This window comes from Pyxicephalus adspersus, chromosome Z (assembly GCF_032062135.1).
Source record: "Pyxicephalus adspersus chromosome Z, UCB_Pads_2.0, whole genome shotgun sequence".
Classification (NCBI taxonomy): domain Eukaryota; kingdom Metazoa; phylum Chordata; class Amphibia; order Anura; family Pyxicephalidae; genus Pyxicephalus; species Pyxicephalus adspersus.
This window is the reverse complement of record NC_092871.1, coordinates 13,924,075-13,941,894: the sequence shown is the minus strand read 5'-3', so window position 1 is coordinate 13,941,894 and position 17,820 is coordinate 13,924,075. Positions and strand designations below refer to the sequence as shown.

The following is a 17,820-nucleotide window of genomic DNA, read 5'->3' as shown; positions in this document are numbered from 1 at the left end:
ATGTATGTAAATCAAACATCTGTTGACTACTTCATCATTAAAGGTATATCGGATGACCCAAACATGCAGCTTCCCATCTTTATTGTGGTTCTTCTCATTTATCTCATTACTGTATCTGGTAACCTAACCATACTTATTGCTTGCCGCGACCCCCGGCTCCACACACCCATGTATTTCTTCCTTGGAAACCTCTCTGTAGTTGACATCTTTTGTACTACAGTGACTCTTCATAAGATCCTCACCAATTTCATCACCGGTTACAAAGTAGTTTCCTTCTTTGCCTGCATGGCACAGATGTATTTGTTTGGTTCTTTGCAGTGTGTTGAGCTAGTCACACTGACCGCCATGAGTTATGATCGATATGTGGCTATTTGTAAACCTTTGCATTATCATGTAATTATGAATCCAAGAACATGTGTTCTGTTGGCTGCTTTTTGCTGGTTGTTTGGATTTTTTGAAGTTCTGCCCCCAGTTGGGGTGGTATATAGCTTTTCTTGCTATACGACTACGGAAGTCAACCACTTTTTTTGTGATATTGTCCCTTTGATGCAGATTTCGTGCAATGACACAAGATTTGTGGAAACCCTGTTTTTTATAGAAGGAGTGGGTCCCATGATTCTCACCCCATTCCTTCTCACATTTATTTCTTATGTTTTTATTATTGCTGCAATATTAAAGATCCCTTCAAGTTCTGGCCGACATAAGGCCTTCTACACATGTTCTTCCCACCTCACAGTTGTCATACTGCTGTATACTACACTGTTTAGTCAATATCTGACACCAAATGTAAGCAGCACCTTGGATGCCAAAAAGGTTTTTGCTTTGTTTAACACAGCTGGGGTACCAATGCTTAATCCACTGATCTACAGCTTAAAAAATAAAGATGTGAAGGCCGTTCTCAGGAGGAGCAAAGGAAAGATCAAAATGGACATTCACCACTCTCCCTGGACTAGAAATCATTCCTAACCCCTGGCATTTGCCTTCTAAACCTCTCAATATAGGGCATAGAGCACCTGGATTTGGCCAGTGACCTAAACCTACTTTACAACTTCTCGCCTTTAACCACTAAATGGGCAATCTTGGGTTTTTTAGAAATGTATTTCCCCTGTTTCTCTCAGGGAGCACAACACCTGGCACTATTAGTAGCAGTAGGAAGGAAGACAGTTCTGGACTTCCCCACCCTTGATAAAGCTCTTCTTAACAAAGCTCCTTTCATCGAGACTCCAAGGCTCAACTCTTCTTTAAAATGTGGGAAAGCTTTCTCTTTGAAACCTGTGAGAGCTTCATTGCTACGCTTAACATTTCCACTAAAACAGAATTAAACATTTGTTTCCTACATCTGGGTATCTTCACAGAATTCTGGATGGCAACCCTTCCAGTAGATTATCTACGGCATATCCCCCTTATGTATTTTAAAAAATGTATATTGAGTTTTTGCTTGTATGTATTTTTGCTTATGTATACTGAAAAATGTAACTTACCATATCTTATCAAGAGAAGTTTTGTAACTGGAAAAGTGGGGGATAAAAACAAAACTTTTTTCCCTTCTGTTTGCTGACTGCTATTGTATCACTGGTACATTTTTCATTTGCTTTGTAACTGTATTTTTGACATCAAAATATAATAATTAAATCAAAGATTTATTAAAAAATATATTTTAAAAACTACAACTATAATGTACAGCGCTGCGTAATATGTTGGCGCTATATAAATCCTGTTTAATAATAATAATAATAATAAGCACCACACAGAGCATCATTGGTATTTGTCATCCAATAGGCTGAAATGATGAAATATTTTTAATGTTTATTATAATTTTTAAAATGTATATCAGGGTACATGAGGTCTGATTAGTGAATTACTTAAGTGTCATTAAATTGAAAACATGTAATCAGCAAAAATATGTACATTCAGCCCAAACTTGTTTTATTCATTTTGGGAAGAATTTGGGGATGGATTTTTCCAGAAAGGAATTTCTTTGGTTTGGAATTTATTTGATTTGTTTATTTTTTCCTGTCAGCTTCCCCATTTCTCCTTTTTACTTTTTTTTTGGTTTAAAGCTACGTACACACGTTCAATGGTTCTCGCCCTATATTCCTCCCAGGGCCCATTGTCAGAACGACCGTCCTGGCGGATCCACGGACGATGGACAACGAACGTTCCGAATGCAAGGAAAAGGGCAGAGATTGCAGCGGGGTGCCACTCCATTGTTTTCCCCCTCCCCTCTCCATAGAGCAGAACGTTGCTATATGTACAGCATCGTTCATGCAACGTGCAGTCCTTTGTTGTTGATAAGGATTGTAAAAGATCCTTTCCAGCGACAATAATTGCACGTGTTGCAGCTTTAGCCCTAAAAATTAGCCTTTCAAAACTTCTTAATTGTTCCCCTTTCCTCTACTATACAAAACCTAAAAAAATAGGTTTTAGCCGAACATTTTTAAAGATAATATACCACACCCACACCATACCCCAAAAACAAGCTTTTCAGTAAAAAACATAAAAATAAAAAATGCTTTGCAGTTGTAGAAAGGATGATGGCCCCAACCTATACAGATGCTGTTGGTGCCTTAGGAAGTTAGGAGGTTTTTAGTAGTGGTGATTTTTGTGTTTAAAGCTGTCATGTACTAGACGAGTGTTTCTAACCAGGGTTCCTCCATAGGTTTCTTGAGCAATGAGCAACTTGTACCTCTCAAGTCAGTTCAGGTGACACCAATAATCTTTTTGGCAATCTGTAAGGGTGAAATTCTGAGAAAAATTGCACTGTTGTAATTGTTTCCAACTAAACAGAGAAGATTACATGACGACAAACGTCAGCAACAGTGTCATTTAGGAAGGTTTAACAACTATGCAGACTTCCTGACACCAAGGATGAGATTATGTTAGTAAAATAAGGGGGGTCAACAAATTTCACACTTCCTGGCCTTGGACAATCAACATTTGAACATAAGTCACTTTATATGGTGGTTACAATAAGGTGTTGTTCTGGGTGAATATAAAATGCTGGGGCACTGATAGAACTGATACAGTCTTGGAAAGCTTTAAAACATCTTTACTATTACTAGAACACGTTCAGAAGAATATATCCTTAAAGCCATGGCATGCTGAAGGCTTTGGTTAAAGCAATAAAAAAAAAGACAAAAACCTATTTTTTATTGGAGTGAAGGATTAGGGTTAGTTAGTTTAGGTTTTTGGGGCACATACTCTACCAATGAAATCTACAACCAGTTAAAGTATTCAAATTCAAATTCAACAGCAAAAACACTTCTAGACTTTGTGCTCACCAGTGGCTTACTGGATGTGATAAACCAGTTTCTGACCCAATGAAGGAGTTATTGGGGGCCTTGAAAGATTCCCACAGTGTCGGCCAGGACAGTATCTGCATGGAGTTTGCAGGTTCTCCCCGTGTCTGCGTGGGTTTCCTCCGGGTACTCCAGTTTCCTCCCACATCCCAAAAACATGCATTAAGGTTAATTGGCTTCCCCTCAAAATTGACCTTAGATGACAAATGACTATGGTAGGGACATTAGATTGTGATCTCCTGAGGGACAGCTAGTGACACGACTATCAACTGTGTACAGCGCTGCGTAATATGACGGCGCTATATAAATACTGTGTAATAATAATAATAAAGTCATCTGGAAAACACAATGGAGGGCATAGCCTCTCTGGTTCGTAGCACAATAGCATTTAAGATGAGATAGTTATTGTGTGAATATTTGGAGGATATACTTTTTACTATTCAGTTTACACTTTCAACAAATATATTACACTGCCCTTGCTGATAAAGTATTTTTAATGTGTTAATATATTAGTTATATTCCTCATGAAAAATTTACTTGATGATGATAGATCCATTTTTTTCTTGATAGCATTACCAGTCCACTGATTATTTTCACTGTTTTGTCCCCAATGCCGATTAAATTGTTTCCCAAAGGATAAACATTACACGTGATTATAATTTATGTAACAATAACAGATTATAAGACGTAATTAGCAATTAAGGTGTTCTTCAGAGACCAAAAACAACAGGGCCTGTTAGGATCACTGCAGGATATATATATGTACTCATTCATCTACCCAATCAGTATTATGCATTACTATTTCATGTACTGTATCACCTATCATGCGTTGTCTCTATTACTGAAATTGGAAAAGTAGTACTTGGAAAAACAGACAACCTTAGAAGAACAGACGGGTTTACTAAATAGGGTAATACATTTTGTTCTTTATAAGCGAAAACACCAAACTGATATACCATAAACTTACAAGTGAATTGTATTTTGTGCATAATATATTATAATATATATATATATATATGTGTGTGTGTGTGTGTGTGTGTGTGTGTGTTTGCTTTTAGGGCATTCAAAAAGATGACATCAGTATGTAGCTATTCACAAGCTAAAAAGCCAATATAAACTTGGCACAATACAAGGTGACCTCAGAGGTGCATTGAGGCGCATTGATGTGTATATCTAAATCTTTAGAGAAGCATTATTAAGAAAAAAATGCTGAAGGCCCTGTTCAGTACATTCAGTGTATTTTTTATAGAATGGGATGTATGCATATATTTTTTGGCCAAAGCAAATGTATATGACATGTTTCTGGTTTTGTAGTACATTTTAAAGTTTTGAATTGTTTAGCCTTTTGAGGTAATTTATTTTCTGCATGCAAAAAATGCTGTTTTTGCATGCAGATGCATTTTTGGTTGTTATAGTAAATGGGTAAGCAGTATTTTTTAGGAACAAAATTAAATGCTTTGAACAGTGACATTAAAAACAATGACAATACATAGGCCACCAAGGAGTTCATATGTATTTTTTTATTTTTTATGTGTAGAGGTGTGGACATGGTCTTTTAATAAGCTGTCCGTATCCAGTTTTGCAACATTTAAAGCACACTTAATACCAAATTTATAACATTATATAAAGGATGGCTAACCCTTTTATATAATGTAAAACTGTATTTTTTAATTTTTTTTAACATTTTTTGGGGAAGGACCCGTCCCCTTTTCCATACTATTAGAATAAATCCAACACTTTAACTTTGAGTGGAATCGCTATTGGAGCCTGCAGATTGATTATTCCACATGGTCAGCCACAATGATTACCTTTATCTTGCAAATAGACCTCACCTCAATAGACCTCACAGTTTTTTGGTCTCCTATATGGATTTTCTGATTTGAAGACACTAAATATTCAACCTTGGATAATAGTTAAGCTAGGCATTACAAAATCCCCTGCAGAGGGGTACTCCATGCTTTTACAAAGGTTATTTGCACAGTGGGTCTAGGGGTAAAAACAATGGAATGTAGTGCTGATCCTTTTTCTTATTCACACGACAGCCAATGTTCTCCTCCTAATGTAAAGATGCCTACCATCTTCACATACAATATCAGACTTCTGGTCTTGCATTGTGCTTAGACATCAGAAGAAATTAAACCAACATGGTTGCACAACATTGTGGATGCCTGGTGGTGCAAGGAAAAAGGTAAATAATATGGATTATTCCTCCCCCCCAGACTTAATGACCATTTAACCTTTGTAATGTGGTGGCTGCACTTTATTAATAATGAGTAGGTCCTTAAAATTACAGACAACAGAGATCATGGTGAAACCTACAGGAATTTCTAGCAAAAGTTGACCAGCCATTGTAGTATAATACTAAAAGGAAGGAATATGGTCATGATTCCATGACCTCATTCTAAACAGCTCTACTGAGCCTGGAAACAGAACCCGTGGTATAACAGGCCATCACGTACAGCATTCCATCTAAATCAACCCTGTACGAGTGAAGACAATTAAAATATTGTTTATGAATTACTTTTTACTTTACTATTTTCAGATTCAAAGCTTTAGTCTGAAAAATGTATGTGAACCAAACAATGATTGACTATTTCATCATCAAAGGAATATCAGATGACCCAGATCTTCAGCTTCCCATCTTCCTTGTGGTTCTTTTCATTTATCTCATCACCTTGTCTGGTAACATTATTATTCTTGTTGCTTGTCGGGACCCCCGGCTCCATACCCCCATGTATTTCTTCCTGGGCAATTTGTCCATAGTGGACATTTCTTGTACTACAGTATCCCAGCATAAGATCCTCACCAATTTCATCACCGGTAACAAAGTGGTCTCTTTTTTTGCCTGCATGGCACAGATGTTTATGTTTGGCTCATTACAGATTCTTGAGTTGGTCATTCTGACAGCCATGAGTTATGACCGATATTTGGCCATCTGTAAACCTTTGCATTATCACACTATTATGAATCCTAAAACGTGTGTTCTGTTGGCTGCTTTCTGCTGGTGCTTTGCCTTTTTGGAAGTCTTACCCCCAGTGGGGGTAGTATACAGCTTTTCTTGCTATACAACTAATGAAATCAACCACTTCTTTTGTGATATTGTCCCTTTGACCCAGATTTCTTGCAATGACACAAGACTCGTGGAAACTCTTTTCTTCATAGAAGCCTTGTGTCCTATGATGTTCACCCCGTTTCTTCTTACATTTGCTTCCTATGTTTTTATAATAGCTTCTATTATGAAGATCCGCTCCAGTTCTGGACGACTTAAAGCCTTCTACACGTGTTCCTCCCACCTTACAGTTGTTGTACTGCTGTACACTACATTATTCAGCCAATATCTGACTCCAAACGTTGGTAAGAATTCAGGGGCCAAAAAAGTTTTTGCCCTGTTTAACACGGCTGCTGTTCCAATGCTTAATCCTCTGATCTATAGCTTGAAAAATAAAGATGTCAAGGCCGCTCTCATGAGATGCAAGGGGAAGAGCAAAACACACCTTTAAACTTTTTTTAGTATTTACAAAGCTTTCTGCTATTAGTGGTTTTATTTCCTGACTGTCCATGGACTTGGCATGGAAATTCATGTAAACTCTTGGTTATGACAGATCAAATATCAACATTTTAGCCAGTCCTCTGGTGTCATCTGCTGAAGTCTATCAATAAAAGTCATCTTGGGCAGTGACTTGAAAATTTTGCACTATTCTGCATCAATAAATATCAATTTGAGTATCATCTCCATGAAATGAACAGGAAATATAAAGGATTCAGAAATTTGCTATTACAGATATTTTCTAATACTTACCCATTTCCTGGAATAGAAATTGCAAATGCTTATCCTTATAAACTAAAATTCCTCCACGTTGATTTGATTTTTCTAATCTTGGACATAGGGACTTTTTTGTTTCTTTGAGTTGGACTATTTTGAAATTATTATTTGTTATGAACACTTTTGTAACTTACTGCTGTTTCAGTTCAATGTTTATTGTTATAGTTTTGAAAAATCAAAAATAAAGAATGTAAAAACAAAAAACAAAACAAGAATTCCAATTGAAATATTCTTTCAATACAAACACTACTGATTACCCAGACAGAATAGACAGATTGGTAGACTAATACATAAAAGAATAATTTAAAATAATATACAAATTGTATATTAGATCTGAAGTACAGGCTGATCAGATTCCCTAAAGTGACAAAACTTTTTTAGTAGAAAGAAATCTACATGTATTGTATTGCTACTATTGTCCCATTGGGGAGATTTACCTCTCTACTTGTAATAGTGGTCATTGTTACCAAAACTGAAAGAGAGCAGAAATCTATTTTTTTTGTTTTGTTCTTAGAAGAGATGAGGAAAAAAATCTTCTAATGGGCATACTAGTTCTGGGAACATCTGTGTAACATGGTTATTCTCCTTGCTGTTGCATTAGGATAAGCAGTAAAGGGAAATGTCACCATTTTGTACAAGCACAAATATATAAAAAAATAAATAACTGGATTGTGCTACCTTTCTGTTCGCTAACTAAAACAAACAAAAAAACTTAGCATTTTCTATAGCAAAAGTGTGCAATTTACTAAATACAGATGGCTCAGTGGCTAGCACTCTTACCTTCGAAGTGCTAGGTCCAAAGTTCAAATCTGGGCCAGAACACCATCTGCAAGGAGTTCATATGTTCTTCCCTTGTTTGTGTGGGTTTCTTCCGGGCACTCTGGTTTCCTTCCATATCTTAAATACATGCAGTTAGGTAAATAGGCTTCCCTCCAAAAATTGGCCTTAAATGGTGTCAATGACATATAACTATGGTAGGGACATTAGATCGTGAGCCCTTTTGAGGGACAGTTAATGGCATGACTATGATCACTGTAAAGGTCCGTGTAATAATGTCTTAATTAGAACATGGAGAGGTTTGGAGATATGATAGATCTTCACAAGTTTGAAATAGTGAGCCTAGCTGTAAGCAGAATATGGCATACTGATACAATGGCCCTGATTTAATAAGGATCTCCAAGGCTGGAGAAGATACACTTTCATCAGTGAAGGTGGGTGATCCAGCAAACATGGAATGGATCTGGTCCAGAATTGAAGACCTTTGTTAACAAATAGCTAATGACTTTAACTACATGGTATTTTGATATGATGCAGGTGCAGGAATGTGCTCCCTAAAGCCTGTTTAAATCTACACTTGTTTCTCATTTTGCTCTAGTGCAGGGATTTCCTCAATAAGGTAAGATCACTCTCTTCGCTCCTCCAACAAGCTACTAATGACCTTGTCACACACACGGCTCCAAGACTTTTCTAGAGCCGTCCCGACTCTCTGGAATGGTCTTCCCTATTCTGTTTGGCTTGCTCCTACTTTCTGCTCCTTTAAAAGAGTACTCAAAACCCATCCTTTCAAGTTTGCCTACCCATTTTCTTCTGTTTCCTAAACCCTCACTAGTCAACCATCATTCCATATCCCCTTCCTATTGAGTGACTCTTTGGTGCAGGGTCCTTTCCTCCTCCTGTGTCACTGTATCTGTCTGTACATTGCAACCCCCAATAAATATACAGCGCTGTGTAATAAGTTGGCGCTATATCAATACTGTATAACAATAGTAATATTGATATGTCATTTGCCAGATTACGTGTAGAGATCCAGATGACTGAGACAGAACATGTACTGACTAGGGATGAGCGAGAAGGCCTCTGCCAGTCTCGCGAAAATTTCCTCAAACTTCTGATGGGTCCACGAGAAGTCCGAGGCAATTATAGAATGATTCCCACGGCTGCATTCAATCATGAGCACAGCCACGGGACACCTGTGCTCTCGGATAGAGAATCTCTATCCAAAAACACATACTACAGTTCTGGTAGGGCTGCAAAAGCAATCAGGGGAGAAGGGCTGTCAGCTCCGCTCCCCTGATTGCTCTTGGAGGTCCAGAAAATTTGAATTTGATGGCCGAACTCACAAGGCCGTTTTTGCTGACGTGTTCGGTAAGCTAGAAAGGCCCAATTCACTGCAAGATCGAACTTACAAATCTCGCTCCCTTATTCCTAGTACTGACCTTTTAAATTTGTTTACCAGCCAGTTACTGATTACCTTTTTGCAGTAAGTTAGGCCCTTCTTTATGAATATCCTAGGCTTTTACATTAATATTTGCCTCCCCACTGTTGACATAGTTGCAAGTCCTGATGGCCCGAAATGGCCTCAGCTATCTAAGGCCACCATGTGCTTTCTGACTTGAAAGACTGTTACCTAGCTGGCTGCTAAAGAGTTACCTTTGTTAATGATGTATGTAGCCTTTTTTTGGTCTGAGACCTCACTCGTTTTGACCCAGTAGCTGAGAATAAAATATTAAGGACAATGGATTACCATCTGAGTTGGATACTCCTCTCTAATGTATACAGAGGCAATCATATGCTCCATCACAGTACTGCCATTTTTTGCGTAATCCACTCATCCTTGTTTTCCCTTTTTTTATACCTTAAAACAACATCCATGGGCTGAACTGCAGCTACAGCTGAGGTACAAGTGAGAACAATGCTTAGTGAAATCAGTTTAGTTATAGGTGTTTTGTACTTTAGTAGCCTTTGGATAGAATCATCAAAGATTGGTCAATAACAGTCCTACACAGGTAATATTTAAAATTGGAAAGCATAGGCAATATTTTTTCACATCAATAACATTTTCCTTTAACTTCCTGTCCCATAAACACAAACTGAAATGTTAGAAAATTTCTCCAAAGTGAAAGAAATCCTCAGTTTCAGTGGAACAAGTATCCTTAAGGGAAAGTTATAACTCAGATTTTCCTTCACATTTATTCCCAGTGACAAGGTTCAGTAGGACAAATAGAAAGAGTGATTTTTTGCAGTATTGCATTGCATAAGTACTGTTTTTTTAGTGCATATGCTGTACTACTGAAATCCACAATCACGTACAGTAGAATAGTAGCCAAATTCCAGACAGGTGGCAAATACAACTGCAAAAAGACTTTTTAGGCCATTGTGCTCACTGGTGGCTTTCTGGAAGTGATGAAAGCCGTGTCTGACCTAATAGAGAAGTTACAGGAACAATTGAGTGTTGACACATTCCCACCAAACACACACCTTACCCAATTTCAAGGTTAAAGAACCACTAAAAAGTCAACTTAAAACCAAAAGAGAGGGCAAGACCTTATTGGTTTGGGGCACACTAGTAACCACTATCAGGTAGTTATTGCTGTGTCCATATTCAGATTATTTCCTTTCATTTTATGTTTTGCTCCTGATGCCAATTAAATTGTTTCCCAAAGTTTGAACATTGCTTGTGATTATAATATATGTAACAATAACAGATTTTAAATTACAATAACAAATTGTTCTTTAGAGACCAAAACAATAGGGACTATATGATCACTGCAGGCTGTATAAATACTTACCCATCTACCCACTCTGTATTGTATATTAAAATGTCATGTACTTGATCACCTATGATATGTTATCTCTATTACTGCATTTAGGAAAGGTCAACTTGGAAGAACAGACTCTTCTTAAGAACAGACTGGTTTACTTAATAATTTGAGTCCAAGCAGGATTTCTGATAACATTATCTTACATGTGTGTATGTGTTTTTTTTTTTTTGTTTTGGTTTTCTTTTAGAGCATTTAAAAAAGCTGGTATTAGTATGCAGCTATTTACATGCAAACAGCAAATATAAACTTTCCACAACACAAGGCGACCTCAGAGGTCCATTATTATGTATATTTATAGATATATATGTGTAGATGTAAATACATATACAATTGGATAGCATGTTTTTGGTTTTGTAGTGCATTTTAAAGCTTTGAATTTTTAGGCTTTGGTTTAATTTATAAATGTGGTTTTTGTATGTAGATGCATTATTTTTTTTTTGTTAAAGGAAATGGGCAAGCGACATTTTTTTTAAGAATTCAATGCTACGAATGATAACATAAAGAAAATGGAGAAATGGTGAAGAAAAAAAAAGACAATATAGAGGCCACTGTGCAGTTTATATGTAATGGAGTGGAGGTGTGATCAGGACCATAGTCTGCTAATGAACAGCCAAACTTCAGTTCTGCCATAAGCAAAGCTTAAAGTACTGATAAAATAAATCCTATACTTTAATTTCGTGCAGCATCCTAAGAATGTCTGAAACCCAGATATTGATCCCTCCACTTGATTGTGACCCCGACTTGTGACCCCGACTCTGCTTGTACTAACCCCTGGGACCCCTTTGGCAAACCTATAACCTGTGCATGACCCTTGGCTCTGTTTCTGGACTTGCTGGACTCTTCTGTACTGCATATCTGTGGATCACATTGTAACTAACAATGGACTATCTAACTTCCCAATATGTTACTAGTCCTGCTTTTATGGGCTCCTCTTTCAGTTCCCCCCAGACATCATTTTTTGCACACTGAAGTCCTGGGACAACTGTGTGCTGGGACAGTGCAACTAGCCTCAAAAAGCTGAGCGGGGGCTTATTATAGGTGAAGCGTGTGGCGTTAAATTGGGGGATAGGTGCCTGGTGGGTACTGGTGCTGGACCAGGACCCTACAGTAACTAAATCAAGTATTGAATGGGAGAGAAGATTGAAAGAGGGATGAGCTCATCAGTGGTGGTCGGTTCTTTCATCTAATGCTTTTCATATTTGTATGTAGGTGTTTTAGTTTTAAGTTCAGTTTTAGAAATACAACTGAATACAATTAAAGTATCATATATTATTTTTATTAATTTTTTTTTTACTCATTTCAGATTCTAAGCTTTTGTCTGAAAAATGTATGTGAACCAAACAATGATTGACTATTTCATCATCAAAGGGATATCAGATGACCCAGATCTTCAGCTTCCCATCTTCCTTGTGGTTCTTCTCATTTATCTCATCACCTTGTCTGGTAACATTATTATTCTTGTTGCTTGCCGGGACCCCCAGCTCCATACCCCCATGTATTTCTTCCTGGGCAATTTGTCCATAGTGGACATTTCTTGTACTACAGTATCCCAGCATAAGATCCTCACCAATTTCATCACCGGTAACAAAGTGGTCTCATTTTTTGCCTGCATGGCACAGATGTATATGTTTGGCTCTTTACAGATTCTTGAGTTGGTCATTCTGACAGCCATGAGTTATGATCGATATGTAGCCATCTGTAAACCTTTGCATTATCACACTATTATGAATCCTAAAACGTGTGTTCTGTTGGCTGCTTTCTGCTGGTGCTTTGCCTTTTTGGAAGTTCTGCCTCCATTCAGGGTAGTATACAGCTTTTCTTGCTATACAACTAATGAAATCAATCATTTTTTCTGTGATGTTGTCCCCTTGACCCAGATTTCTTGCAATGACACAAGACTTGTGGAAACTCTTTTCTTTATAGAAGCATTGTGTCCTATGATGTTCACCCCGTTTCTTTTCACATTTGGTTCCTATGTTTTTATAATAGCTTCCATTATAAAGATCCATTCTAGTTCTGGACGTCATAAAGCTTTCTACACGTGTTCCTCTCACCTTACAGTTGTTGTACTGCTGTACACTACATTATTCAGCCAATATCTGACTCCAAACGTAGGTAAGAATTCAGGGGCAAAAAAGGTTTTTGCCCTGTTTAACACGGCTGCTGTCCCTATGCTTAATCCTCTAATCTACAGCTTGAAAAATAAAGATGTCAAGGCCGCTCTCATGAGACACAAGGGGAAGAGCAAAACAGGCTTTTACAGCTTTTTTAAGGTTTACAAAGCTTTCTGTTTTGAGTGATGAAAAATAAGGTTTCATTTCCAGGCTGTTCATGGACTTGGTATTTTTCTAAATTCCTAGAACATTTCCTGAGGCGGTAATTTTTTGGCAGTCTTCTGGAGTCATCTACTGAAGTCTATCAATAACAATCTTCCTGGACAAGAACTTGAAACCACTGCCCTGCTTTTCATTAACAAGCATCAATATGATTATCATTATCATAAAATTAACAACATAAAGGTCTTACAAGATAGCTATATAGGATATTTACTATTACACACCAACATTTTGGAATATAAATTGTGTTTATTTATCCTGTTTAAATGTCTTAATCATTACTGATTTACCAGGCAGATTAGACATAAGAACATAAAAGAATAACTGAGAATAAATTATGTTAAAACAATATACAAATTGTATAAAAGACCAAATGAAGTAAAGGGAAATTTCACCATTGATACACAAAAACATTTAAAATGCTTTGTTTAACTCACTACTATAATTCAAGGAAAAAGCTGCATGTCTTCGCTAGAGCAAAAATGTCTTTATATATTTAAAAGTATTTCTTTTAGAACTTTGCAGAGTGATGTAGAATGTAATTACTGTAATATGTATTTTTAATTTTTAATTATGGTTTTTATTTGAATTTTCATTAGAAAAACAAAAAATTACAAACAAAAATAAGACACATACAAAGAAATAAAATGATCTGAAGATGCAACATCCAAAACACAAAAAAATGCCATGACTAGGGTAGCCCGGATCCCGCCCTTCAGCCTTCCCCCCATTTACCCCTAATACCAACCTTTTACCTTTTTCCTTGCCAGCCCCACTCTTCCCCCTTCCAATAAGACTCCACACCTGTATGCATTTAAATTGGCTGGCAAGCAGCCATTTATTTAACAAATTAACCATTTAACAACACCATAATTAACTTTATGTAAATAATTAAGATAACAAATAACAAATAAATAACTTTAAATAATTTTAAATAACATTTAAATAACATTTAAAGGAGCATTTAACATAATTATACTCAACGCTATTAACATTAACCCTTAACTGACCAATCTATCACCCAAAACCACTAGGTTGCCGGTCCGGAAGGCAAAGTCCGCCACCACCACTTTTCCTTGATCATCACCATCATACCATTCTGGCCCCCTAGCAGCACAGCACCACCAAGGGGCCTCCAACATTCCACTTAACCAAAAGGGGGAGGGTGGTTCACCACCACCTTGGGTGCCCCCCCCCCCTACCCGTAATTAAACCAGACTCTTGCCTTCCACCAACCTCAACCGCCACAGCGCACTGGTGGGAAACCTCCACACTCGGATTGCTCTTTGGACACCATCCTGAACACCAAGGCACCACAAATCCGTCCCCACATCATTCAAGTGCACCCCATCCTTCCGCAAAAAACGCCAAGTATCCTCCTCCAGCTCCCTATGCCGAACTACCAAACCACCATTCCAGGCCACAAACCTCCCCACCTCTTTATTCACTTTGATTCTGGCTTTGTTAATCCTCTCAATCGACCTCGCCCCCCGCCACACCGACCGAGCCACAATATCAGACCATACAAACACAGTACCTGGAAATTCCAACTGTAACTGCAAAAAATCCAAGCGCACATCCCAGACCAAACCTTTCATAGCCCTCTTCCCCAAATCATTACCTCCAGCGTGCATAACCACTAGGTCCGGAGCTCTATCCAGCGCCGCACATCTCCTCAGTTCCGGCACCATCCTGCTCCAAAGCATGCCACGCACGCCTATCCAGCGAATCGACACTTCACTCCTGGGAAAGCCCAACTGACGTCCCTCTGGCCTGACATCTGCCCTCTTTGCACCCCACCAGACGTAGGAATGCCCCACGATCCAGACCAAGCACCGCTGAAGAACTACAAAACAAACAAATAAATCACCAAAAATCACCCCCAAACCTCCCCATATTCGCCACACCCCACATACCAGTACCCTTACCATCCTCATCCACACCCCCGAACCTCACAACAAATGTGGCCTGACATATAACCGAAACCTATTCGATTCCCACCGACCTATACGTTTGATTGCTGCCTCATTCAACCCCCACCGAGCTGCTTCTGTAGCAGCCCCGATCCGAAAGGAATGGGAAGAGAAAACTTCCCCATCCCTGCCCAACTCCGCCAAGCATTTTTTAAAAACCGCCGTGAATTGAAATCTAGACAAGAAAGACCCATCCACATGCATCAAAAGATGCCAGCAAATCCTCCACCGCCTGAACCGGGCAAACCTCAGAACCACCCCCCAATCTAAAAACCCTCACCCCCAAACCTTTACCACTTTGATCCGTCTTAGAACGCCTGATCCACAGGCTAAGCTCCTCCCCCGAACACTCCATGTCCTCCACCAATATCCCTCCTGGCACCACCCTTGTTGGGCTAACCAATTCACTGATCCGCATGGCTCCAAAGAATGCTAAACAGAATGCTGCCCTGAACAACACTCGTTCATAGCCACTACTACACACACCCCTTAATTGCCCCACTAAATCCTGTAATAACCCAAAGGACACTGGCCTCCTTCTGTCCCGGCTCTTACGCCCACTATTATAACCCTTCACAGCCTGCCGCACTATAAAGTCCTTCGTCAGGTCCCGCCAACCCTGCCTCTTAAACCAAAAGGCCATCCCCGCCAGCAATCTGTTAATGGCCGAGACCGACACACCCCTGGTAAATTCCTGCACCAACCAATACAACAAAACCTGTACAGCTTCACTTACCGTGCCCCCAAACTCCAGCCGCTCACACATACCTTCCCATTCCGCCCAAACCGCCGAATACGCCCCCCAGGTGCGCTCACTCACCGACTGCCGAATCAAACCATTCAAAATCCCAACGCAATGTCCCATAACCGCTCCGGACACGGCCAACCGCATTGCTCCGCCTCTGGCTCCAACTCTCGAAACTTGTCCCACTGCAAACGAGACAAAGCGTCAGCGATAACATTATACACCCCTGGAATATGACGCGCAAAAACAAAAATATTATGCTGCATACATCGAAGTACTAACTGCCTCATTAATCTAACCGCCGGCACAGAAGACACAGAAAACTTGTTAACCGCTTGAACCACCCCCAGATTGTCACAATAAAAACGAACCTTCTTGTTTCCCAACTCTGCCCCCCACAACTCTACAGCCAAAACAATCGGAAACAATTCCAAGACCACCAAGTCCTGCACCAAACCATTCTCCACCCATGACTTAGGCCAAACGCCCGCACTCCATTTGCCTCCAAAATATGCTCCAAACCCGGCAGCCCCCGCCGCATCCGTAAACAATTCCAAATCGACTGCCTCCACGGGCCCTTCCAACCACAACGCTTTGCCATTAAATGAGTCCAAAAACACCCGCCAAATTTCCAGATCCGCCCGCACCTCCCTGGACAACCACACAAAATGCGAAGGCGCTTTGACCCCCGCTGTAGCTGCTGCCAAGCGCCTGCAAAAAATCCTACCCATCCGAATCACCCTGCAAGCAAAGTTAAGCTTGCCCAACAAGGATTGCATCTCTTGCAGGCGCATTTTGTGCCTCCCGCAAGCCCTTTGTACCCCCTCCTTCAAATCCTCCAACGTGTCCCGCGGTAACCGACTTTCCATGGCTACCGTGTCCAGCTCAATGCCCAGGAACGTCAGCACAGTAGCCGGCCCTTCGGTCTTGTCTGCCGCCAAAGGCACCCCAAACCTATCCGCCACATGCTGCAGAGTTGCCAACAAAACCCTGCACACCGAGCTCCCAGCTGGCCCAATCATTAGAAAATCATCCAAGTAGTGAATTATTGAACCCACTGCGGCCACAGACCGCACCACCCATTCCAAAAACATACTAAACTTTTCGAACAAAGCACAAGAAATCGAACAACCCATCGGCAAACAACGATCCACAAAATACTCTCCCTCCCATTTGCAACCCAACAACCGCATGCAACCCGGATGAACCGGCAACAACCTGAAAGCCGCCTCAATATCAGCCTTGGCCAACAATGCCCCTTGCCCATACTTTCTAATCCACCCAATTGCCGCATCAATAGAAGTGTATCCCACCGCACAAACCTCAGGCAAAATTCCATCATTCACAGATGCCCCCGGCGGAAAGGATAAGTGCTGAATCAAACGAAACTTACCCGGTTCCTTCTTGGGAACTAACCCCAACGGCGATACTATCAAACCCTCCAGCGGCGGCTCGCGAAAAGGGCCCCCCATTCGCCCCAAACTCACCTCCTTTGCCAATTTGTCTGCAACCACCTCCTTATGTTGCAAAGCTGATTTCAAGTTGCGCGATTCCGCCGGCACCACCCCCACCCCACTTGGAATCCAAAACCCCTCAGTAAAACCCCTCTCCAACACCCTAGCTGCTTCTTTATCCGGGTACTTACCTAAAAAGGGGCGCATCTTTTCGACTTTCACCGGCGTCACCCCCTTTTCCAACCCCGTCACCGCCTTTCCCGGCCCCTGCCTTAAAACACCTGGAGACCCCATGGTTGCCACCGCATCCCGAACACTCATGCTTAAATCTGCAAGCCCCCCCGAATTTGCAACCCCCCTCATTGAAGAGCCAACAAAGCCCTTTCTTCCTATTGGCCGGCGCCCCTGCTGTCTGCTGACCGCCGGCCCCTCCTGGAAAAAACTGCTGACCACCCCCACCCCCAACCCTAGGACCAGACATCAACTTCATCCACAACCCTATATCTTTATGATCCCAGCGCAGCGATTGCCGCACAGCCATCCTCTGACGAAATTGCTCGTCATATCGCAACCATGCCATCCCCCCAA

At 40.3% G+C, this 17,820-nt stretch overlaps 3 protein-coding genes across 3 annotated transcripts; all 3 read left to right on the top strand.

Moving 5' to 3' along the window:
- On the top strand, positions 1–966 carry LOC140343885 (olfactory receptor 5G9-like). Its single transcript, XM_072430787.1, has one exon. The coding sequence runs from the start codon at positions 1–3 to the stop codon at positions 964–966; it is 966 nt and encodes a 321-aa protein (XP_072286888.1).
- Positions 967–5,863: 4,897 nt separating this feature from the next.
- Positions 5,864–6,799, top strand: LOC140343883 (olfactory receptor 6C3-like). Its single transcript, XM_072430785.1, has one exon. The coding sequence runs from the start codon at positions 5,864–5,866 to the stop codon at positions 6,797–6,799; it is 936 nt and encodes a 311-aa protein (XP_072286886.1).
- Positions 6,800–12,049: 5,250 nt separating this feature from the next.
- LOC140343881 (olfactory receptor 6C3-like) lies at positions 12,050–13,024 on the top strand. Its single transcript, XM_072430782.1, has one exon. The coding sequence runs from the start codon at positions 12,050–12,052 to the stop codon at positions 13,022–13,024; it is 975 nt and encodes a 324-aa protein (XP_072286883.1).
- Positions 13,025–17,820: the final 4,796 nt, after the last annotated feature.